At 46.4% G+C, this 23,839-nt stretch overlaps 2 protein-coding genes across 10 annotated transcripts in view; one reads left to right on the top strand and one right to left on the bottom strand.

The window, feature by feature from the left end:
* The window catches only part of KCNG3 (potassium voltage-gated channel modifier subfamily G member 3), a 60,306-nt gene extending 58,699 nt beyond the window's left edge, over window positions 1-1,607 (bottom strand). For 3 of the 4 annotated variants that reach the window (XM_073897356.1, XM_073897357.1, XM_025868131.2), the window contains exon 1: window positions 336-1,607. In XM_073897356.1, the coding sequence (XP_073753457.1) occupies window positions 336-1,000 (665 nt within the window). In that variant the 5' untranslated portion in view covers window positions 1,001-1,607. The remainder of the gene's footprint in view (window positions 1-335) is intronic. The other variant, XM_025868132.2, reaches the window with a different exon arrangement.
* An 83-nt stretch (window positions 1,608-1,690) lies between these two features.
* The window catches only part of MTA3 (metastasis associated 1 family member 3), a 216,439-nt gene continuing 194,290 nt past the window's right edge, over window positions 1,691-23,839 (top strand). For 3 of the 6 annotated variants that reach the window (XR_012379715.1, XM_073897349.1, XM_073897350.1), the window contains exon 1: window positions 1,692-2,539. Coding sequence is in view for 5 of the 6 variants with exons in the window: in XM_073897349.1 (XP_073753450.1) it covers window positions 2,335-2,539 (205 nt within the window). In the remaining variant the exon portion in view is untranslated. Of the gene's footprint in view, window positions 2,540-23,839 lie in introns of all 6 variants that reach the window. The other 3 variants (XM_073897347.1, XM_073897351.1, XM_073897352.1) reach the window with 3 other exon arrangements.

Consider the following 23,839-nt stretch of genomic DNA (forward strand, 5'->3'; position numbering starts at 1 on the left):
AAAAGTTTAGGGACATCTGGTTAACTGGTTTCTATTTGCTCAAAAGTAAATTTAAAAAAAAAAAGTAAAAGATGTGAGGCTTGTTTATCTCTACCTGCCCTCCCCATGCCTGGCGATTCGCCGTCAAGAGAATAGTGTACGGACCACAGCTGCCTGGTGCCAGGAAAATAGGAGCGGGAAGTGAGGGCCAACCCGTCCCCTGGCTGGCCTCGCTAGGCCCGGAACCCGGCCTGGCTCGGCAGCCCGGAGACAAACAGGACGGAGACGCGACCGACGGACGGAACGGACAGACGCGACAGGACGGACGGGACGGGCAGAGAAGCAGTGCGTCCTACCCGGAGGGCTCCCTCCCAGGGCCGGCGGAGTACCTGCTCCGGTCATCCAGGCTGCGGTTGTCGGCCGCCGCGGCGCGCCAGTCGGGCAGTGTGCTGGCACACAGCACCACCATGGACACGATCACGAATACGACCGACACGCTGGCCAGGATCTGCGCGGCCAGCGACGACGTAGGCTCCTCGAAGGTCCGCCGCATGCGCTCGAGCCAGCGCCTGGAGTGGGCCGCCTCGGCACCGCCGGGTCGCGCCTCGTCGCGGCCCAGCGCGCCCGGCTCGTCGGCCGAGTAGAAGGTGTAGGTGTCGGACATGCGGTCGTCGAGGCGGCGCTGGCAGCAGTATTCCAGGTGCGCGCCCTCCAGGCCCCAGTAGATCATCTCGTTGTAGAAGGAGAGCTCGCACATCCGCGGCGCGAAGCGCAGCTTGCCGTGGCCGCGCACGTAGAGCAGGATGAAGCCGAAGGCCTCCGAGTGCCGGTCGAAGAAGTACTCGTTGCGCTCGCGGTCGTAGTCGTCGCACACCTCGAGCACGTCGCGCTCCGAGCGGCAGCCGTGCAGCCGGCTCACGCGGCGCAGTGGGAAGTCCTTCAGCAGCTCCCGGGACAGCGAGTACCGGGCGCCGCCCACGTTCAGTACCACCGAGGCCGCCCCGCTGCGCCCGAAGGTCATGGCTGGCCGCCCCGCAGCCCCGAAGCCCGAGGCCGCCGCCGCCGCCCCCCCACCCCCGGCCGCCGCGCGGGGCCTGGCTGCAGTTGGCCGATAGGGGAGCGTGCCGTCGGGGCCAGCGGGCTGGCGGGCCGGCTCTGGCTGCGGTCTCTGCTCCTGCCCTTCGCTGGCCCGGAGACCCCTCAGCTCTAGCGTCCTCGGCGGCCCAGCGTTGCTGCTAGCGACTCTCCCTCGGCGCGGTGGCACCTGCAGGTGGCCGGGGAGTCCCCTCAGGCGCCAACGCTGCGCGCCCACTGGCCGAGAACGAGGCTGTCAGCGCCCGGGGATGCCCCCTGTGAGGCCGGGGTGTCCTTTCAAACGCTGGCGCGGCCCCCCCCACGAGGGGCGCGGGCGCCGGGAGGAGACGCGGATGCGGGATGGCTCCCCGTCCCCGGCGCTCCCTCTGGCCGCCGCTCCGGCAACCGCCCCGCCGCCGTCCAGAGGCGAGAGGCAAAGTGAGCGGATTCCGAGGCGGCGGAGAGCCGGTTCCGCGAGGCGGGGGCGGGGCCTCCTCGCGGTTCCCCCCTCCTCGCCTCCCGGCTCCGCTCGGCTCACCTCCCTCCGCGCCCGCACCTCCCGGGCTCGCTCGGCTGGGATTCCCCGGCGCCCCGCCCTGGACCTCGGGCTCCCCGCCTCGTGACGCGGTCCTCCCACTCCGCTCCCGCCCGCCGCGGCCAGGAGGGGTCCGCGGGGCGGGGAAGGGAGCAATGGGGAGCCCCGCGGCCAGTGTGCCTGTTCCCGCGTGCAGCCCCGGGCCCTCACGGGTGACTTGGGCAGCTGCCGAGGGCCCTTTTAACAGCCCCCCCAAAGGGAAGCGACCGAAGAGTAAGGAGGGGTGAGGACTGGGGTGCAGGATTTGAGGGGCGGGGACAGACGGCGTTTGGAGAGCTTTTTCCAGAAACTATCCGGAACTCAGCTCGGTTTCTGAGACCGCCCTAAGGGATTTCTCAGAGAAGGCGCCCCAGCAATTGCTTTTCTTGCCGACTTGCTTTTCCTCCCGCGGCGCGGAGACCCACGTACCGCGTGCTCCGAAGGCGGCCACACACCCCAGCACCCAGGCTTGGTGTCGCCCTCCCGTCTGTCCTCCCGGGGGCGGGGGTGGAGCGGCCCCAGCCCCTGCTTTCTGGGGCGCGGGTCCTAAAAGGGCGCCTTCGTGTAGCGCGTCTGGACCACCCCCCCCCGTGACGCTTCCTGTAGAGTGGGTGAAAGCGAGGAGAATCGCTCTGCCACTGGCAAGAACAGAATTTTCCCGTAGCCTTCGTCTGCGTCCTCCTTTTCATTATGTCTTGATTTCCCCGATGCACCCCAGAGCCGGCTGCAGCTCTGGCTCTCGGAGCTCGAAAAGCCCTTTAAAGGCTCCTCAGAGCGAATTGCCCTGCGCTCCGGTCGATGCCCAGGGAGTGGGTTCCGTTGGCAGGGATTATTTTAAACTGCTACCATCAATTCACACGACACCCGACACCGGCAGCCCAGCCCGCGCCGTGCCCGCCAGAGGCGAAACAGGTGAGTTTTAAGGCCAACTATGTTAAATGCAAAACAAATGCTGGAAGGAAAAAATAGGGGTGGGGTGGGATGGGATGCGGTCATCTGACCTCAGAGTAACCCAGCTGGTTACTGGGGAGGGTTTTACTTTGCCCACTTTTCATAATTTTGTAGGATTGTCCCGTGCCCACTAGAGGTCACCATAAAGAGTCATTTTGCTTTGATTCTATTGCAGATTCCTAGCTTAAAAAGCAGACACCTAAAAATTGAAGTGCTGTCCCTCCTCTCAAAGTAAAATCACTCTGGGTGGTTTCTTAAAGAATGGAAATCTCTATATGTTGTTTATCCCTTGACTTGGATAACTTATCTTAAAGCACTTAATGTGATTAAAAGCTCAAAAACAAAAGTTGTTTATTTGCAAAGTAGCTACTAAACCAGGAAAACATCCTGAAGGAAATGAGTTTCAAGATAGAATGGAAGGAGGTGATGGTCATGAGCTGGCAGAGAGAAAGAGCAGAAAAGCACTCCAAATAGCCGAATCTCAGATGTAAAGGATTAGTCTTTAAAGAAAGCTAATGCATTTGCTTGGCTCAGAGGACCCGGATCTCGACAGCAGAATTTAGATTTCAAAGTATAAGTAATGGGATGCCTGAAGGTTTTAATAATAGAAATGGCTTGATGAAAGCTCTAATCAGAAAGATTCTTTTGCCCTTTAGTTTATTCTATGCAGAAAACCATTTTTGCAACTCAGGATTGGGAACCCCACCCCCAAATCTTTGTACAAGAGGAAGGGTCAGTTCTTTCTTTCTCTCTCTCTCTCTCTTTTTTTTTTTTTTTTTTTTTTTTTGGAGCAAGGGTCAGTTTTGAGAAACACTGGGGCCAAGGACTGAGCAGGGCTTGAAAATGGATCTGTTATAGGATATGAGGATGGAGAAAAGTTTGCAGATGTGAGCGGAGAGAAGAGCCTGGCTTCACACCAGCAGGAGCCAGTTCCTCAGGGAGTTGTTAAAAATACTTTATAGAAGCATCACAGCAACAGAACACAGAACAACTATTTTGTTGATTATTTGCTCCGTTATATTTATTTCCTGTGTTCTCTATCTAAAATCCCTTTAAAGTCTTGATTAAACCAGTTGAAGAAATATCACATTTTAAATTAAATTTGAGCTTAGAAAAAAAATTAATTTGATGATAATTTGTGCCTCCTAGGTATATTTTCATAAAATTTCTTAGGGAGATAGGTTTAAATAACTTCATTTGTTTCAAGAGTAATATGTTTGATTTTAATATCATCAACCACTACTGCAGTAGCAATACCCAAATCATGGTTTTTTTCCCCCAAAAATCATGTTCTTACACAAACAGTGAGATGCAGAAATGATTGGCTTGTCTCAATATAATCAGGTTTAGAAAGTATTCTTAAAAACTTTTCTTAGAATTATTAAAAATTGTATTCCTTTGTACTTTGAGAAGATTATGTTGAGAATCATTTCATCTAAATTCTTTTCTGGATTCTGGATGACATTTGGGGCCTTCATATGTAAATCTTTAGAATACATTAAAATTTAAAGGCACCAAGCGGAATTTTAGAATTTGAAAGAACCGAGAGATTTTCTAGTCTCAATTTATCAAGCTTTATTTAGGGAAGTAACAAGTTTTCCTTACCGAGATGTGGCTGTAACTTGGGAGAGGTGGTTCGGTTCCCCTTAGCAGCATCATGGTAGAGACTAGGCTGGAACAAAGTTTTCTACTTCCAGACTCTGGTCCCTCCCATCTCCAGGGCCAGTCTTGCTGCCACAACCTTCCATCTGATCTCTTGGCAGCACTCCCGTTCTTTCCTCCCTCTGTGAATCCTGTACTATGCCACCAGGCAGCTCTTCCTTCTGTTCATTCTCATCAAGCCGTTCCCCAGTTCAGAACCTAAAAGGACTGTAAAACTGTCTGTATAATGGCGTCCAAATTGGTTATTAGGGCCCTCCCTAGATTCAGATTCTGGCTGCACAACTTACTCACTAAGTGACCTGGAACAAATTCTTTGAGCCTCAGTTTTCTCATCCGTAGAATGGAGGTAATAAGTATAGCACACGGTGATATGAGGGTTGCATGAGGTGATGCGATGGTGGTATACAGCTCAGTGCATGATCCTGGCAAAATCATACTCCGGGTGTGCTTTCCCTAGCGCAATCAAGCCATGCTCCTTCTCATTCCTGGGTTCTAAAATAAATACAAATCAATGCATCTGAAAATGTGACCGATCACAAATAGTAACCTAAAACATAAAAAATTTAGTGAAAAGTTGTGACCCTCACAATGCCGAGTCTGGATGGAACACACATTCTTCTATTACTTTGCATTGTATGATTGGTTGAGCTCAGGGACTCTTGAACACCCTGCCCCAAAGCTTTATAAGTTGAAATACCTTGTGGGCACTATCCATCTTTGCTGCTTACTTATCGACTCTGCTTTAAAAAGCCCTCACTCCTGGGGCACCTGGGTGGCTCAGTCAGTTAGCCGTCCAACTCTTGATTTCAGCTTGGGTCTTGATCTCAGGATCGTGAGTTCAAGCCCCACAGTGGGTTCCACGCTGGGTATGGAGCCTACTTAAAAATAAATAAATAAATAATAACAAAAAGCTCTAATTCTGCTGTTAATTCGTATTTCCAAGTGTTTATGGTTAGACCAGCTTATTTCTCAGCACCTGCAAAGCCAGTGGATGCTTTAAAAAGTCAGCTTTTTTTTAATGGAAATGTAGCCTTCCAATGTCTCTGATTTTATATAAATGAAAGACTCAGATGACTTCACCTACTATGCACAATTACCCAAGTAGAAGGTAAAGCTGCAACTTTTAATAACCTGCCCTCAGAACCATCCCACCAAATGGACCCCATTCTTAAGTGAGAAGCCAGTAGAGGGGTCATTCACCCCTATCCGAACACCAATGCCTTTGCCTTATTCTCTGCTCCAGGGCACTTTGTAGTCTTATGAAAGCAAAAGGAACACTATTGTCCTTAAATCTCCAGCTTTGAGAGGGCCAACATGTAATCATTACAGGAGAGGCAAAATTTTACCTCTAACCTCTTAGGGTTTTCGACTGGGCCTGAGAATTAGGTTGATATGACAGATTAGCCGAGAAAGGCATACGAATTTATTTAAGTTTTATGTGACCCAGGAGCCCTCCTGAGGAAATGAAGACCGAAAGAAGTGGCAGAACCTAAATGCTTTTATACTATGTTGAACAAAGAAAGGCAGTTGCAGAAAAGTTAATAAAATATATGGGGAGGCAAAAGGAAGAGAGGAATTCTCTTGACAAAGTCGGCTTGTATGGAATTCTCTCAGCCTCAGCTTCTGAGAGATGATAAAAATGGTACTTAACCTCCTGGTATGGGGAGGATATCTTCCATGTGGGGGTTTCATCTCCTGCTTTTAGGAAGAAAAGGGGACAGGGTCAGAGCATCCTTCTTGTACCTGACGTTTTTGTAAGTGCTTTTAGCTCAAAATAGTCCTTATGCCAAAGTGGCATATTTTGGGGTGGCATGTGCTGCTGCCCTTCATCATTAACAGCAAAAACCTTTGTGGTGCCATTTACAGAATGGCCCTTCTTTATCCCCACCCAACCCTCACTCCCGCACACTGTGTTGGATTGTGATGTAATGGCCTCCCCCCACTCTGTGTCCCTTGCTCCTTACAGTAACTAAGAGCCCTTTCTGTGTGGCACCACAAGCTCAGCTTTCCACAAAAACTTCTTACTGTAACCCTCATTGTCCAGATGAGGAAATGAGGCTTCAAGAGGTTGGACTTGCTCAAGGACCCATAGCTGCTAGGAAGCACTAGACCCAGTACCAAAATCCCAAGTCATGTGAGCTCTCTTGCCTGCCATGCTGTCTTACCACTGACTCCCCTCTCTACCAAGCATCAAACACCCTTGGGGAAGGAGGAACAAGGTAGGTTAATCCAGAGACAACATTCTGACAGATCTTGAATGGGGGTCATTCTACAAGATAATTAATCTTCAAAGAGTCACTTTCAGGGGTGCCCGGATGGCTCAGTTTGTTAAGCGTCTGCCTTGGGCTCAGGTCATGATCCCAGAGTCCTGGGATGGAGTCCCACGTTGGGCTCCCTGCTCAGTGGGGAGACTGCTTCTCCCTCTCCCTCTGCTGCTCCCTGTTCTTGTGCGCATGCTCTGTCTCTCTCTCTCTCTCTCTCTGTCAAATAAATAAATCTTTAAGAAAAAGTCACTTTCATACCCTGAAATATTTAGGTAGGAGATGATACAATGTCTGATATTTGCTTCAAAACAATCAAGGGCAGGGGCAAGTGGATTGAGGATGTAGATGAAGCAAGATTAGCTGTGAGTTGATAATTGTTGAAGCTGAGTGATGGGAGTTCCTGATATTAATCTCTCCCTCTTTGACTTATTTGGAATTGTCCATAATACAAAAATAAAAATTTTAAACTTTGAGCTTCATTTAAGCTTATTTTTTTTAAGATTTATTTATTTATTTGACAGAGAGAGCGAGAGAGGGAACACAAGCAGGGGGAGTGGGAGAGGGAGAAGCAGGTTTCCCGCCAAGCAGGGAGCCCAATGCGGGGCTCGATCGCAGGACCCTGGGATCAAGACCTGAGCCGAAGGCAGATGCTTAACCAACTGAGCCACCCATGCACCCCTAAGCTTATTTTTGAATGTTGACAATTACTCCTTCAGACCAGACCAGAATGCACTTTTTCCCAATGCCTGTCATAAAGAGGCCCTCTCGTTTCTACAGAGTATAAAAAAGCTCAGCACGCATTTGACCATGTCTATTAAAATTTTAAATGCACACACCTAGTGGTCCCGCAATTTTAACAACAGGAATTTATCCTACAAATAAATTTACATATATCATAAGTATGTACATTTAAGGATCATTGCATCGTTTTCAATGGCAAAAGTCTAGAAATTATCTAAATGTCCATAATTAAGGAACTGGTTATTTAAATAATACAGCATATACAGGTTCATATAGAACCATTTCTAAGTCAGGGTACCTGGCTGGCTCAGTCGGTAGAGCATGCAACTCTTGGTCTCAGGATTGTGAGTTTGAACCCCACGTTGGGTGTAGAGCTTACTTAAAAATAAAAATCTTTAAAAAAAGTTACTAAGTCATATTGCTAAACAAAGTCTAGGTCCTGCACTATGGGTTAAATTATTCCTTCTTTATACGTAAGATACGTGGATGTAAATACAGATAGACGATAAGGCTTCTGAAAAGATACATAAAATACAGTTATGGGTGATTCTTTCCTGCTCAAGGAACTGGGAAGGTTAGAGTAAATATGAGACATATTTGTTATTGGTTATAACATTTTGTCTTTTTTTTTTAACTGAGTTCAAAGATTATGGTTATAGTTTTAAAAAAATTGTTAAAAAAAATCTCAGCACATAGCCTCCTACAAATTCTCTTTTCCCTCAGGCCAATTCTTGCTGTGTCCTGCCTCCTCTGCTCAGTTACATCTGGGGCCATGCACCTGCTGCTCCCTCTGCCTGGAACACTCTGACCCAGAGCATTATGTGGCTGACTCGTTGTTTCTCAAGTCTCAGTTCAAAGGTCACTTCCTTGGAGAGGCCTTCCCTGACCACCCATGCTAGCATATCAACCTACTTTTTTATTCCCTTGTCACTATAAAAAAAAATCATCTTGTTCATCCACCTGTTACTTTTTTATCATCTGTCTCCACCACCAGACTCTGCTCATTCCCTCTGAGAATGGGAACCCTGGGACTGGTTCACAGCAATGTCCCCAGCATCTAGAACAGTACCAGCCTCCTTGTTGAAGCTCAATAACTATTTATTGAGTGAGGGAATTAATGACTATTACTGTCAGTTAAAATAGTGTTCTAAATAGAGCACTAAACTGGCAGTATCCGTGTATAGGTAATAGTGAAGTTGGAAATGACCAACTTGAAAAACCCAGGCTCTTTCTGAAAAACCACTTCAATTTTGTTAAATGGTTGGCATATTGGCAGAGAAGATCTTCGCCCGGTTTTCCCTGGACCTATAGTGTATGCCAGCTTCCTAGCATTTAAAAGCACTGCAGAAGGGCGCCTGGGTGGCTCAGTTGGTTGGGTGACTGCCTTCGGCTCAGGTCATGATCCTGGAGTCCTGGGATAGAGTCCCACATCGGGCTCGCTGCTCGGCGAGGAGCCTGCTCTCCCTCTGACCCTCCCCCCTCTCATGTGCTCTCTCTCTCTCTGTCTCTGTCTCTCTCTCTCTCATTCTCACTCTCTCAAAATAAATCTTTAAAAAAAAAAAAAAAAACACTGCAGAAGCCCTACTCATTTAACAGGCCCCAACCCTGGGTCAGGCACCAGCCCTGGAGTCCTTCCCTAGCAGGTACTTTCATTAGAAAAAATCTTGGAATCAGCTTTCCTTGTGTCCAGATGCCATCATCCACTGGTACCTGTTGCTAGAGGAAGGAGATATTGTGGAATCAGACCAGAGGCTTCAAGAAAAAAAAAAAAGGCCACGATTGAATTAAACACTTCAAAATTGTTACCAAAAAAATAAAACTGTCCAGAAAGGATTGGATGTGGATCCAGGAGGTTCTATGTGTCTTGGCTCAGGGAACTATAGAAAATATGGAAAGAAATGTAAAAGGCTATTGCCCTGATGGTAGACTGACATTTCAGAAACCCCACTGCCTGATTGGATGGTCCAGATCAGCAAGAGAAGCTTTCCAGCAAAGCAGGCTTTGAGCCCAGACAGGAAGGAAGTGGGAGAGCCAGGCAGAGAAAGAGGGATTCCCCCATTCTGCCCCTTACCACAATCACAGGGCATATTCATACAGCCCAAGAAAGGATTCTACACACAAGAAAAATCAAAGACGTTTTCAAAATGAATGAAAATTCCCCGCTATGTTCTATCCATTCTGCAAAGAAGAGGTCTGCCTTTATGAACATTAATGAACCAAAATTAACTAGTTTAGGAATCTGCTTTGAAAAACACCTGCTGTTCTTACCCTTCTGTCCTTGTAACAATCTTATTTCCCTGAACCACAATCCCAGCCCTCCCCCCCCTTATGCCCAGTGCTATTATTTCTGCCTCAGAGGAAAGATTGGGGCTGGGGTTGACTGAAACGAAGCGTATGGTATTCCTGGAAATGATCTTCTCATTGTAGATGCAACCAAAATAGCATTCGCTCCACACTTAATAATTGATACACTCTTCAACAGCAATTGCATTTTTCTCTAAGGTACAGTATTTAAAATACGGACTATTTTTCTCCAGTTCTTTCTTGGAGATAAAATCATCCAATTCTGCTTTGTGTGATCCCATACCATTCTATGGCAAAACCCCAACCTCGTTTATCCCTGAGGCACATGTTCTCACAGGTGAGTAAAAAGTGTGCTTTTAGTGGAAAGCCGCAAAATACAGCAATCTGGAAGATTTACAGTTTTTAAAGGAGGTTTAGAGCAGATGCAATTAGGTTGGTATAAGCCTGTCCAAGGCCTGGGTCAGAGAACAGAGGCTATGGCTCAGCAAAAAATGCTAAAATGAATGACCAGCTATAACGCCACGTGGCCAAGTGACATCAGATCCTATCTTCAGATAGGCTTTTCCTATGCCAGCAAGGGAACTTGCCCTCTGCTTAACATTTGCTAGTACTTCCAGTCTTCCAAGGAGGATTTTTCCTTTCCAGAGGAAAGTAATCACAAATAAAAATCTATGTAGCAAAGGAATACTGAGAAGCTTTTTATACCCTTACACTAGTTTCTATTGTGATGGATGAAACTGCAGGAACAATTAGAGTAAATGTAAGTGTAAATCTCCAAAGAAAGAAGAAAATAGGCTTACCAAGTTTCCTTTGACGATGCCAAGGCATTCTCTTCTCTAGATGTAATGTGTATTTAACTTAGTGTCAAGGGATTAGCAAAACGCTCAGTGACTGTACCAGTGGTCTATCTCAACAGCGACAGATACTTACAGAAAGGGAGAAAATGCAAGTTTAACTTCCATTGAATCAGCATTAGTCAGGACTTTCAATTTCTAGTTCACTGTGATTTCTCCCTAGTAACCAAGTCAAGAGTGATATTTATATACTATATAGATTAAATATTGCTGAGACATCCCCTTACTTCTAGAACCCTCAAGGAAACCAGTTTGAATAGTGCCACTCAATCAATTCTCCCAAACTGTGAAAATGCAAGGTATACAAATAACATTGTCACTTCATTTGATTTAGTCACCACGGGATCCCCTAGAGGAATGTTCACTCTGCCCTCACTTCTAACCTGCTAAATAATCAACTAGGCACATAGGAGAGACTGGCGACTCCAGTTACCCCCCTCAGGGGGCACCCCATTTTATCTCTGCCTTAGCAAGTACCTTGGTAGATGTTTAAGGTATTTTTTAGATGTTAAAGTGTAGTGATTTATATGGCAAAAACCAATTCAGGTCAGAGGGATTTTAAGGACAAAATGAGAACTACTTGGAACACCAGGTCCCTGTACAGAATTTGACTGAGAAAGGATTTTGCAGTCACTGAGCTTCAGTCGGTCAATCTTCTTGGTTTAATAGGCATCCTTAGAACTGAACATTTCAGAGGCTAAGAAAAGAACCACTAGGAGGCCTAGAAGGGAAAGAGCAGTGACCACAACACTGGAAAAGCTATGGGCTCTAAGTTAAGGAGACAGTGGCCTCCAGAGACCACCTAGTCAAAGGTAACACTGCACCTAAAGCTGTCAAAGGACCTAACTCCATGAAAGAGGATAACCAGACTTATCAGGATCCTCAGGAATATTCTTTGAATAGCCATATTGGATAGAGAAAAGAGTAGAACTTCCAGGGCAAAGAAATAGGGACCACCCCCCCAAAAAGGAAAAGTTGAAAAGGGGGGACATTTGGAAAGTTAGGCCTAGCTAACTTGAAGCCCAGACCATGAGTGCTGGAATCAGTAAGCTGGGAATCAGGAAGAATCTGAGAGGGCCAGAGAAGTGCCAGGACAGCCAGGCTTCCCAGGCTGGTCTGAGAGGCAAATGGGAGCTCATTCCCAGGAAGGCCAGGGAAAGAGCTCAGACTCCCATCAGACCAGCAATGCTGGCCTCCTCCCCACCCCTCAGGTTGATTGATAGAAGTGAGGGTTTGAAGAATCCCAGATCTGCAATAATGAAAGTTGGGCAAATCATGGTTATCTCAGGACAAGAAAATTGTGCTGTTAGCTCACCATTTTTATGCTGTTTGTAAAAAATCTATACTTTCACATTTTCATTTATATATGCGTGTGTGTGTTTATTTTGAAAGCCCTTTCTGAAAAAGTTTGGTTTGTGTTTGTTAAACTGAAGGAAAAGGGATTTTGGGCCATATTTGGGTTTCAGGGCAGTAGCCACAGAGATAAATTATTAAAAAAAAAAACCAACACCATAAATATTGCTCCCTCTTTCTTTGATCCAGGCTTTTTATTTTTTTTAAAGATTGTATTTATTTATTTGACAGAGAGAGACACAGCAAGAGAGCGAACAAAGGCAGGGGGAGTGGGAGAGGGAGAAGCAGACTCCCCGCCGAGCAGGGAGCCCGATGTGAGGCTCGATCCCAGGACCCTGGGATCATGACCTGAGCTGAAGGCAGATGCTTAACGGCTGAGCCACCCGGGCACCTCCAGGCTTTTTATTAAGCTCAAAAAATGGACATGTGTTCATGAAACTCAAGCCTTTTCAGGTTTAGGGTCCCAAATCAACCTAGCTCCCTGGATGTCCAGCTGACTTCCTCTCTCCTTCCCCAACAGTGGTTTTACAGAATTCTAATTTTTACAGGCTTTCAAACTCAAGGCAAAGATTATAGTTTTATTTTGCAAAATGGCAATCAATACCCTTACATTAGGAAGGAAGGAAATGGCTGCAGGACCTTAAGTCTAGACTTGAAACAGTAAATGTGACTGAGGAATCTAGCGGTGACAACCCATGGACATCAGTCCAAACAGCCATTTAAGCACCTTTAAATGTAGAGAGAAAGCAGAAGAGAGAATGCATATCAAAGTCTACAAAGAAATTAGGAAGCCATAATGGAAACCAAAGTAGGCCTTTGCAAAGTATACCATACTTTATCTTAGGTGAGGAAATAATAAAAGTTGAAGATACAGTTGAGTTGAGCACACCCAGTGCCCAGATCTTGGTTTCTTTCTTTCTTTTTTTTTTAATTTAAAGATTTTATTGGGCGCCTGGGTGGCGCAGTTGGTTAAGCGACCGCCTTCGGCTCAGGTCATGATCCTGGAGTCCTGGGATCGAGTCCCACATCGGGCTCCCTGCTCAGCAGGGAGTCTGCTTCTCCCTCTGACCCTCTTCCCTCTCGTGCTGTCTCTCATTCTCTTTCTCTCAAATAAATAAAATCTTTAAAAAAAATAAAGATTTTATTTATTTGTCAGAGAGAGAGAGAGAGCACAAACAAGGGGAGCAGCAGGCAGATAGAGAAGCAGGCTCCCTGCTGAGCAGGGAGCCCGATGTGGGGCTCCATCCCAGGACCCTGGGATCACAACCCAAGCCGAAGGCAGATGCCTAACCAACTGAGCCACCCAGACGTCCCCAGATCTTGTTTTCTAATACCATTCTCCAGTAAAAGGAACCAAGTCTCCTTGGAGGAATGTCTGAGTCTAGGACCAGGCAAGAAATATACACAATGAACTTGGAGTATCTTGTAGTGTCAGAAAGTCAGCAAGTGCTAATAAAACCAAACCACCGCCATGATGTCAGTATGTCAAAGCAACAGAAAAGTCACCTAAAAGGGTTTCCAGTGGTGAAAACTGGAACAATTTGAGCAAAATGGTCAACCTCACCAATGGTACCGTGTTAATAGTAAGCACCTTCTGATATGAGGTGATGAGAATGGCACTTTACCTCTCTGGTCTTTTTCCCCCAAATCTTCCCCAACCTGACTCTTCTTCTGCCTGGACTTTCTACTCTAACATCCCAGCTTCTTAGCTCTGGCCTCAAGTCCGTGACTTTGATAAACATCTTACTCCTCTGTCCTGGCATCTCCTAGAACTGACAAACCCCTTACTGGCATTGTATCTCTGAGAGTTGACCCCCAGTGGTTTCTTGGATAATCACTTCGCCTTGCATATGGACTGGACCAAGTCAGTCACTTCTAACAAATAAAACACAGCAAAAGTGATACGATACCATTTTCAAGATTAGGTTACAAAAAGCCTGCAGCTTCCATCTTGGGCATTCTCTCTAGCTCTCTTGTTTGCTCACTCTGAGGGAAGCCAGCTGCCATGTTGTGAGCTGCTCTACAGAGAGGCGCATATGGCAAGGAGATGATGTCTGTGACCAACAAATAGAGAGGACCCAGGCCTGCCCACAGCCACATGAGTGAACTTGGAGGCAGACCCTACCCCTGAGCCTTGGGATGACTACAACCCCAGCTGGCAAACTGACTGCAGCCTTGTGAGAGATCCTGAACCAGAGATACCCAGCAAAGCTGTGCCCAGATTCCTGATGACAGAAACTGAGATAATAAATGCTCTTTTATCTTGCTAAGTTTTAGGGTAATCTGTTACACAGCAATCAAAAACCAATAAACCTCCTGAACCCTTGTGCCACCTTCGTGGGTAACTCAAACTGGGTGAACCGAGTGTCCCACTTGGAAACCAGGTATCATGCAGGGCGATGAATGAGAGTTCAAAAGGAATGAATGGCGCTCAAGAGTAGGCAGAACCCTCTCCTCGTTGATTCAAGCCAGTTTGGGAGTCCCTTTGTCAGACTGGCTAATCTAGGCTGGCTAGTTGCCAGATAATTGTATCTGATTCCTTCTAAGGCAGCTGAGTCAAGCTGTCCAAGTTCTCATGCAAATAATTTCCTAATCTTTCCAGCTGTGTGATAGAAGCTGACTGAGCAGTCTTCCTAATTTTAGACCCGAATGGGGAGACAGAGGGACAGTTAACAACCATCCTCCCTTCCTCACTTCAACATGCGAGAGGATCATGAGGGGTCACTCACTGCAGAATGGAAGGTATCTGTGTCTCCAGTTTGTGTCAAGAGTATAGTCAGAGTGCAGTGACGTCTCCAGGAAGGTTGGGACAGGTGAGCTGTGGCTCTTGCTATGGGGTTTGCTCTGGAATAATGTTGTTCTTTCCACCCACTTTCAGGTGGCCAGCCTCTCTGGAATAGGACATCTAGGCAAACTGCTTAGCAGAACTGGTTCAGGCAAGGGCAAGAAGCCAAGGTGTGGTCTTAGTGGTGGAATAAAGATTGGACTGAGCTGCTCCTCATCTCTTGGGTCCAAGCACAGGCAGGGGAAGGCAGAAGATCCAGGTTCTCCAGAAGCACATAGACCCACACTCATGGTGGGGGTTCATCAGACCTTCGAGGTAACTGCCAGGGTCTCCTAGGAAGTTTGTAAAGCATGAAAATAACAAGCTGGGACCTTGCCAAGATTACCACTGCCTAGCGTGTGTTCCAAGCTATACACATTTTCAAAACCACCTCCAAGGCTCAGCTACTTTGAATAGCCTGTCCTATTCCATGGCGGCTACATCTGCCCTGCTGGGTTCCAGCACCTAACAAACTAAAGCTTGTAAGACTTCCTGAGCGAGGGTGTGGTCAGGCATTTGGATAAGTCATGGGACAATTTTCCCTTCTCTAGAAATGTCCAAACACTGGGCTGGCCCCCCGGGGGTCTTGTCTGTGTTTTTCCTCCCTGTTCCTGGCTGGGGCTGACTGATAGGAGATGACAGCTGGCCCAGCCTGGGACAGTCACATTCTCTTGCCTGTCGATCTGGAGTTTCAATGAATCAATAACAACCAAGGCTGAGGGTCTTGGGAGCTGAATCCAGAATATTGCCCTACAGAAAATGTCCATGAACCAGCTGCTGGGTTCCCTGCAGCTGTGCTAGTTCCCGTTTTTCCCGAGACTTCCTACTTAGCTCCTTTTTGTAAATTCTAGGAGTCACCCAGAGAAGCTTCCTGCTAAGCTCTCAATAATATTTTCTTGCAACTAAAAGAAACATAACTAACACAAACTTCAACGTGTATTTATTGGCAGCATTTAGGTATAGCTACTGTGCTAGGTTCTGGGGATTTAAGATGCAAAGATGAAATTTTTTTTAAGATTTTATTTTTATGTAATCCCTACACCCAACATGGGGCTTGAACTCACAACCCTGAAATCAAGAGTCGCATGCTGTACCAACAGAGCCAGCCAGGTGCCCCCACAAAGACGAATTTTTAGGCAATCTTTATCCTAAAAGGATTCATAGTTCAATCTATATTCCTTGAACTTGGCCTCAAATTTCTAAATGTGGGCTGACACAGGGTCTCTTCCTACCTCCCTACTGCTGGAATCTGGACAAGGTGATGGCCCAGCTTCAGCCAGGGAGAGAAGGCCATAGGAGACAAAGGAGCCATAAGAATGAACCTAGCCCTTAAATAACCTCAAGAAGCAACGTTACCTATTGGCCTAGACACTCATCTCAGATGTTATGCAAAAGAGAAATCAGCTTCTTTATTCTTTAAATCACTGGATTTGGGGATTCTCTTTGGAACAGTAACTCAGAAACCCCCTCTCCCCACAACGAATACAATCACCTCTCCAGAAACAGAGAGGTGTTCTGGCCTGAGGTGGCCCTCCCAGAGTATATCTTTAGCCAGGATGTGCTGACTCTAACAAAGGTGACCATGGTCCTAGACTTGAAACTCTTCAAGCCATCAAAGACATAGAACAGTTCCTGGGGTTTGTGGGTCATTCCTATAGTCTCATTCCGCTTTCCCTACAAGTCCCCTTTGGTTGGCCTCCTGAAAAAAAAGCTTTATATACACCTGAAATGGTTGCAGCCATTGTTGTGGAAAGTTTACACATACCCTGATCTAGATTTAAGCTAGAAATGGCTGTCTCCAGTCTTTGGGTGGTGCTAGCTTGTCTCAGAATACGGAAGCACTAGGCCCTAAACACTTGTATTTTGTTGGGGAGGAGGGGTGCCTGGGTGACTCAGTCAGTGAAGCCTCTGACTCTTGATTTCGGCTCAGGTCATGATCTCAGGGTCATGAGATCAAGCCCCTCATCAGGTTCCACGCTAAGCACAGAGTCTGCTTGTCCTTCACCCTCTCCTCTGCTCCCTCTTTCTCTTCCTCTCAAATAAATAAGTAAATAAACAAATAAATAAAATCTTTAAAAAACAAAACAACTTGTATTTGGGCATTGTGAAAGACAGAAATAAAATTTAAAATAAATTTTTTAAAAATTAAAAAAAAAAAAGGGCACCTGTCATAAGGCCACCTTCCAGGCCTGAAGGCCAACTTGGGGAGAACCAATGCTGTATGACATCATACTGAGTAACCAAAGCCTGAAGCACCTGTGGGTCTCTTGAAGGTGAAGCATCATGGCTTCATCTAGTCCTGTTACTAATGCACTTCAATTTCAACCTCTCTTTTGCCACAGAGAAAGAACTGCCCTGTCACGGCTCTCCCAGGGAGCCAGAATACTCAGAGACTCCAATGCCACCTAAAGTCAATAGCCAGATAACCTCATCTAGACCTAGAAATCATTGCCCAGAACCAACACGAACACCAATCTGCTATCCAGGAGCTCTGTCACCCAGACAGTCCCAGAGAAAGGCAGGTGCAAGGGTGGCTGCCTGCCTCTGAAGCTGGTTGTTTGCCCTCTCCTTGGATTTTTCAAATACTCCCTAAGACACAGTTCTTGTTGAAGGTGAACCAACAGGCACCTGGTTATGCTAATTGTGGGGCCTTGCTAAAACTGCATTGATTAAATAAGTGATTGCAGGTGCCTGGATTAGAACAAAAAAATCTTGGGGCTCCTGGCTGGCTCAGTTGGTAGAGCATGTGACTCTTGATCTCCGGGTTGAGAGTTCAAGCTCCACATTGAGTATAGACCTTATTCAGGTGTTTAGACTAAGCTATCTATCTATCCTTATTTTTTTAAGATTTTTATTGATTTATTTGACAGAGAGAGACACAGCCAGAGAGGGAACACAAGCAGGGGGAGGGGGGAGGGAGAAGCAGGCTTCCCGCCAAGCAGGGAGCCTGATGTGGGGCTCGATCCCAGGACCCTGGGATCACGACCTGAGCCAGAGGCAGACGCCCAATGACTGAGCCACCCAGGTGCTTACTTTAAAAAAAAAAAATTCTTGGGTGAGGCCACAATTCGTGGCTCTGCCTGTGTCCTGCACTTCCCTAGGCCTCCAGGGTCCTGCCAAGATGATTAATGCCTTCTTGGAACTTCTCTTGGCCCTGCCAACACTCACTGTGCTCTGCCATGTGAACCCAGACAAATGACAGACACCCTGAGGGCAGCTGACTCACCCTTGTCTCTGGACCCCTTGGAAGATGGTCTGTGTTTCTGAACTCCCCCTAGGTCTGGACCATGATTTATTTTGTTATTCTTCCATTCAACATTTACTGAGAAATTCCTATGTGGTAGGCATTATTCTAATATCTGAGAGTATAGCAGTGAACAAAACGAAGTCTCTGTGCTTTGGGAGCTTACATTTTAATGGGGAAATGGAAATGATACATAAAAAGTAAATATAGAGGTGCCTGACTGATTCAGTCGGTAGAGCATGCCACTCTTGATCTCAGGGTTGTGAGTTCAAGCCCCACATTGGGCATGCAGCCTACTTAAAAAACAACAAAAAAAGTAAATATAAACATTCTATACCTGACCAGTACTCCTCAAAACTGTGAAATAAAGTTTAGTGATATATATATATATATATATATATTTTTTTTTAAGTAGGTATGTAATAGGGACGCCTAGTAAGCATCTGCCTTCTGCTCAGGTTACGATCCCAGGGTCCAGCAGGGAGTCTGCTTCTCCCTCTCCCTCTGCCCTCCCCCCGATTCGTGCTCTCTCTCTCTCTCTCTCTCTGAGGTAAATAAATAAGTAAATAGGGCGCCTGGGTGGCTCAGTTGGTTAAGCGACTGCCTTCGGCTCAGGTCATGATCCTGAAGTCCCAGGATCGAGTCCTGCATCGGGCTCCCTGCTCGGCAGGGAGTCGGCTTCTCCCTCTGACGTTCTTCCCTCTTGTGCTCTCTGGCTCTCATTCTCTCTCTCTCAAATAAATAAATAAAATCTTAAAAGTAAATAAATAAATAAGTAAATAAACAAACAAATAAACTTTAAGAAAAGTTAAAAAATGGAACGCCTGGGTGGCTCAGTCTGTTGGGTGTCTGCCTTTGCCTCAGGTCATGATCCTAGGGTCCTGGGATTGAGCCCCGCATCAGGGTCCCTGCTCAACGGGATCCTGCTTCTCCCTCCACCTGCCGCTCCCCCTGCTTGTGCTCTCTCTGACAAAATAAATAAATACTTTTAAAAGTTAAAAAAAAAGTAGGTATAATATATGTTGGGTGCTGAAGAATGCTATGAAGAGAAAGTAGGGTTGGAGTGGGTGGTCAAGGAAGCCCTCTGCATTCAACAGAGACCTCAGTGAAGGAAAGGGGTTAGGTGTGAGGGTTTTGGAGACTGAGGAAAAGAGGAGTGCAAAGGCCCTGAGGCAGCAACATGCTGAGTGTGTTGGAGGAACACTGAGGAGGCCTGAGTGTCTTTGTCACCTGTAAGACATTCCATTTCCTCCCTCCCTTCTTCTCTCTCTCCCTCCCTTTCTTCTCTTTTTTACTGAAAAAGTATGTTGAATGTTCTGTTTAGAAGAACAGCTGGATGTGGTCCTGAGAATATGGTCATATGCAGATATGAGCCCCTTAAGGCGTAAGTCCTCTTGACCTCCATGGTGTTACAAATAGACAAAGATAATACACGCTTGAAGAGCCCAGGGAAGCCATGTTGACTCAAGCTTCAGTATTCTTACATATTTCAAACCATTTTTTTTTTTTTTAAGACAGAGAGAGCAGGAGGAGGAGGGGGAGGAGCAGAGGGAGAGAGAGAGAAAATCTTAAGCAGGCTCCACACCCAGCACAGAGCCCAACACAGGGCTTGATCTCACAACCCTGAGATCATAACCTGAGCTAAAGTCAAGAGTCAGATGCTTTTTTTTTTTTAAGATTTTTTATTTATTTATTTGACAGAGACACAGCGAGAGAGAGAACACAAGCAGGGGGAGTGGGAGAGGGAGAAGCAGGCCTCCCGCGGAGGAGGGAGCCCGATGCGGGGCTCGATCCCAGGACCCCAGGATCACGACCTGAGCCAAAGGCAGATGCTTAACGACTGAGCCACCCAGGCGCCCCCAAAAGAGTCAGACGCTTAACCAACTGAGCCAGCCAGGGCCCTCCCCAATTTTTCTTTTTCATAAAAAAAAAAAATCTATATACTATTTCTTAATAAATAAAAATGTCAGAATTCTGTAGAGTCCCAAGACTTCCTCTTCTTCACTTGTTAGGGCACATTCTCAGCTGGAATTCATTATGCCCCAGTCTCATCACTACATGATAAAGATTCATTCTTCCTTGACCTCATGATTTTCCAGGCAGCACATATCTTTGTACTAAGCCAAGGAAATGACCTATTTCTCTTGTAAAAGGAGCTTAGCTTTATGAGATAGACCTGGTCATTTGAATCTTGGTTTACCAGTGACTAGCTGTGTGATCTTAGGAAAATCACCTACCCTCTCTGAGCATCAGTTTTTTTTTTTTTATCATCTGTCATTTTCAGGTTTCTGGTTTTTTCTTTTTAACTAGTGGAGCCATCTAAAAAATGAATTACTAGGCAAAATCTTAACGTATGAATAGATAAAAGAGGCCCTGCTCAGGTTGAGGGGGGCTTGAGGAGTATAGAGTTCCATCCACTAGGCATCCCCGCTGCCCCCCTTACATCCTAGTCCAGACAGCCCTCAGATGATCTCCATAAACTAGGAGCTTCAGAGAGGGCTGTTTGAAAATCAGAGCTCTATCCACAGGAACTGGTACAACTGTACCAGCCCCAAGCCTCGATCCCTCCTGCTCCAGGTCCTTGTCTGTCCTTAGGTGCCAAGAGTCATATGATGACCTCATACACTCTTTGGGCAACTGAGAGCCAAGAGGGAAAGCTCTTCTGCACCTGATCTTACCCTGTACTCCAGTTTTTATTTCCAAACTGAGGACTTGCCAGTTTCCCAAGTGATTAACATCAGGAGTAACCTCACTCATCAAGTGATTCTGCCTCCAACGCTTTGTTTCCTTTGCAAGATCTTAACTCTTGGCATTTGGGTAGCAGTGGTGTGAGACTGCCAGTGTGAGGGATCAGCCATGTATCTGAGAAGCACTGGAGGAACTTTGCACATCTGAACTTCCCTTTCAGACATCTGGGGGTTGTCAAGGCTAGGCACAGAATAGAGATGGGGCTGGACCATGATTATATGGACCAAGATGTGAAGAAGATCTAAAAGATCCAAGAGGACTCCAAAAAAAATGCATCAATCCAGGGGCGCCTGGGGGACTCAGTCGTTGAGCATCTGCCTTCGGCTCAGGTCATGGTTCTAGGGTCCTGGGATCGAGCCCCACATCGGGCTCCCTGCTCAGCGGGAAGCCTGCTTCTCCCTCTCCCACTCCCCCTGCTTGTGTTCCCTCTCTCGCTGTGTCTCTCTCTGTCAAATAAATAAAATCTTTAAAAAAAAAAATTCATCAATCCAAAAGAGTCAGGCAGAGAGGCAAAAACCTCATGATGAGATTACAACCAGAGGCAGATTACAACCAGCAATTCCTGTCCAATTGTTCTGTCCAATATGGTAGTCACTAGCCGTATGGAACACTTAAATATAGCCAGCCCAAACTGAGATGCACTGTAAGTATAAAATATACACTGGATTTCAAAGACTTGGAACAAAAAAAGACTGTAAAATATCTTTTTATAAAAATCTTTTTTTTTTTTTAAGTAAACTCTTTGCCCGATGTGGGGCTCAAATTCATATGCCCAAGATCAAGAGTCACATGCTCTAATGACTGAGCCATCCAGGTGACCCAAGTGTAAAGCATTTTATTAATAATTTTTATATTGATTACGTTTGATCGAATACAATTTATAATGATTCTGTTTATATTGGTTACATGGACTATGTTGAAAGTGATAATATTTTGTATACTTTGGGTTAAGTAAACTATATTATAAAAATTAGCTTTACCAATCTTTTTACTTTTTTTAATGTGGCTACTAGAAAATTTTAAATTGCATATGGGGCTCACATTATTGGATTGTGGTAGTCTAGACTCTAGGCCCTAGATGGGGTGCCTGGGTGGCTCGGTCGTTAAGCATCTGCCTTCGGCTCAGGTCACAATCCCAGGGTCCTGGGATCGAGCCCCGCATCAGGCTCCCTGCTCCACGGGAAGCCTGCTTCTCCCTCTCCCACTCCCCCTGCTTGTGTTCCCTCTCTTACTGTGTCTCTCTCTGTCAAATAAATAAAATCTTAAAAAAAAAAAAAAAATAGACTCTAGGCCCTAGAGAGACCTCCTCAGGTGAGGAAACAAAGAAGCAGGGAACTTTCCATATGTAACCTGAAGACTTGTTCTCAATGAAGAGGCAACAGTTAAGAGTAACACCCTCTCAGCCTGCCTCCTCACAGAAGTAGCTCAGATAGAGTCACTCTACTTAGTTTGCTCGGTGGAAGGCCCTAACAAGTTTGGGAAGATTCCGAAGGTGGGGAGCAGATTCCCATGAGAAAGTACCCTTTACTCACAGTGGGCTAGAACTGGCCCCATCATTGACTCCTCCAATATACACCGGTGCCCACTCTAAGTTACTTGATGGATGATTAGGTTCAGTTGCACGTAAGACAAAAAACCCAAATAACAGTAGTATAAATAAGACAGAACTTTCTTTCTTTCTTAAGGAAAAAAATTTTTTTTTAAGTTTATTTAAGTAATCTCTACACACAACCTGGGGATTGAACTCACGACCCCAAGATCAAGAGTCCCATGCTCTCCTAACTGAGCCAAACAGGCACTGCAGAAAAAAAGATTTTTGGGGAGACATAAACTTCTGGCTTGTTTTGTTACTTTTGGGGGGACTTGGTCCGTTATAGGTAACTGAACCTAATGAGAAGTGTTGCATGGATTTCTAACAGCTCTCCTGGACCAGGAGGCCATGAGCTAATGAAGACAGAGCAGCAAGATAAGAAGGAACCCAGGTCCTGAATGACAATGGAGTTATCTCTGGTTTATTGTCACAGGGTTCCAGAAGGCTATTAGAATTCCAAGTTCCAGTCAGAAGAAAGGTGAAAACGGGAGGGAATAAGATCTTTTCTTTCTTTTTAGGGAGATTCCTCAAAAGTACCATACAATACTTCTACCTGCATTTCATTAGTCAGACTGTCACATGGTACACCAACTTCGGAAAGAGAATGGGAGGGGAGGCTGGGTGAGTCAGTCAGTTAAGCATCTGACTCTTGATCTCCGTTCAGGTCTTGATCTTGGGGGTCGTGGATTTGCCCCGCACTGGGCTCCACGCTGGTTGTGGAGCTTACTTAAAAAAGAGAGAGAATGGGAAATGCCTTTGAGAAAGGTAACTTGCCTTGAATAAAATCAAGGTTCAGTCACTAAGAAGAGGAAAATGAATACTGGAGTAAGCAACACATTTGTACCCCTTGGGGACATGTTGATGAATTGCGTCATCCTGAAGAGATCCACAGAATGGTCCTGCAGCTTTCAGCATGGGCACATAGATAAAAGGCCATAGAGCCCCAGCCCTCCAAAGATCTTCCCCTCTGCCTCCCCAGAATGGAGAGGGCATACCAGCAAATCAAGTCCATGCAGGGAGGCCGAAGACCATCTATCTCTAAGGCAATCCTGCCTCGTTGGCAATCGGATGATTCGTGTAGTGGTCCCTCTTGCCTCACATGTGAGCACAGCACAGGGGTCCCACTCAGTGGCTTTGTTGGCTCAGGTAACCAAACTGCAAGAAGGGCAGGGGCAGCGGGCCTCAGGGACGGCCGGAGTCAAGACACTCAAATGCCACCCTCTCTCTGCATCATCTGCATTTTTCCTTCCTGCAGCTGACTAACTGTTGCTGCTCAGCTGGGGATTTGTTGGCCCAATCAGCCTCAGAGCTCACATCTACCGCTGGAAAGGAGCTGCAACTTCCTTCCTCTCTCTGGCTGGCAATTTTAAAATGCCAGAGAAGGGGCGCCTGGGTGGCTCAGTTGTTAAGCGTCTGCCTTGGGCTCAGGTCATGATCCCAGGGTCCTGGGATCAGGCCCCACATTGGGCTCCCTGCTCGGCGGGAGGCCTGCTTCTCCCTCTCCCACTCCTCCTGCTTGTGTTCCCTCTCCCACTCTGTCTCTGTCAAATAAATAAAATCTTAAAAAAAAAAAAAGTGCCAGAGAAGGACTCAGGATGGTCCAGCGTGCATCACATGACCTTTCCAGTCAGTCACAGGGATCGAGTGGGGTGAAGGAGGAGAAAGGGTTCAACTGG

Source organism: Callorhinus ursinus, unplaced genomic scaffold, assembly GCF_003265705.2.
Source record: "Callorhinus ursinus isolate GAN/ISIS: 27379988/994484 unplaced genomic scaffold, GSC_fseal_2.0 scaffold10, whole genome shotgun sequence".
Taxonomy (NCBI): domain Eukaryota; kingdom Metazoa; phylum Chordata; class Mammalia; order Carnivora; family Otariidae; genus Callorhinus; species Callorhinus ursinus.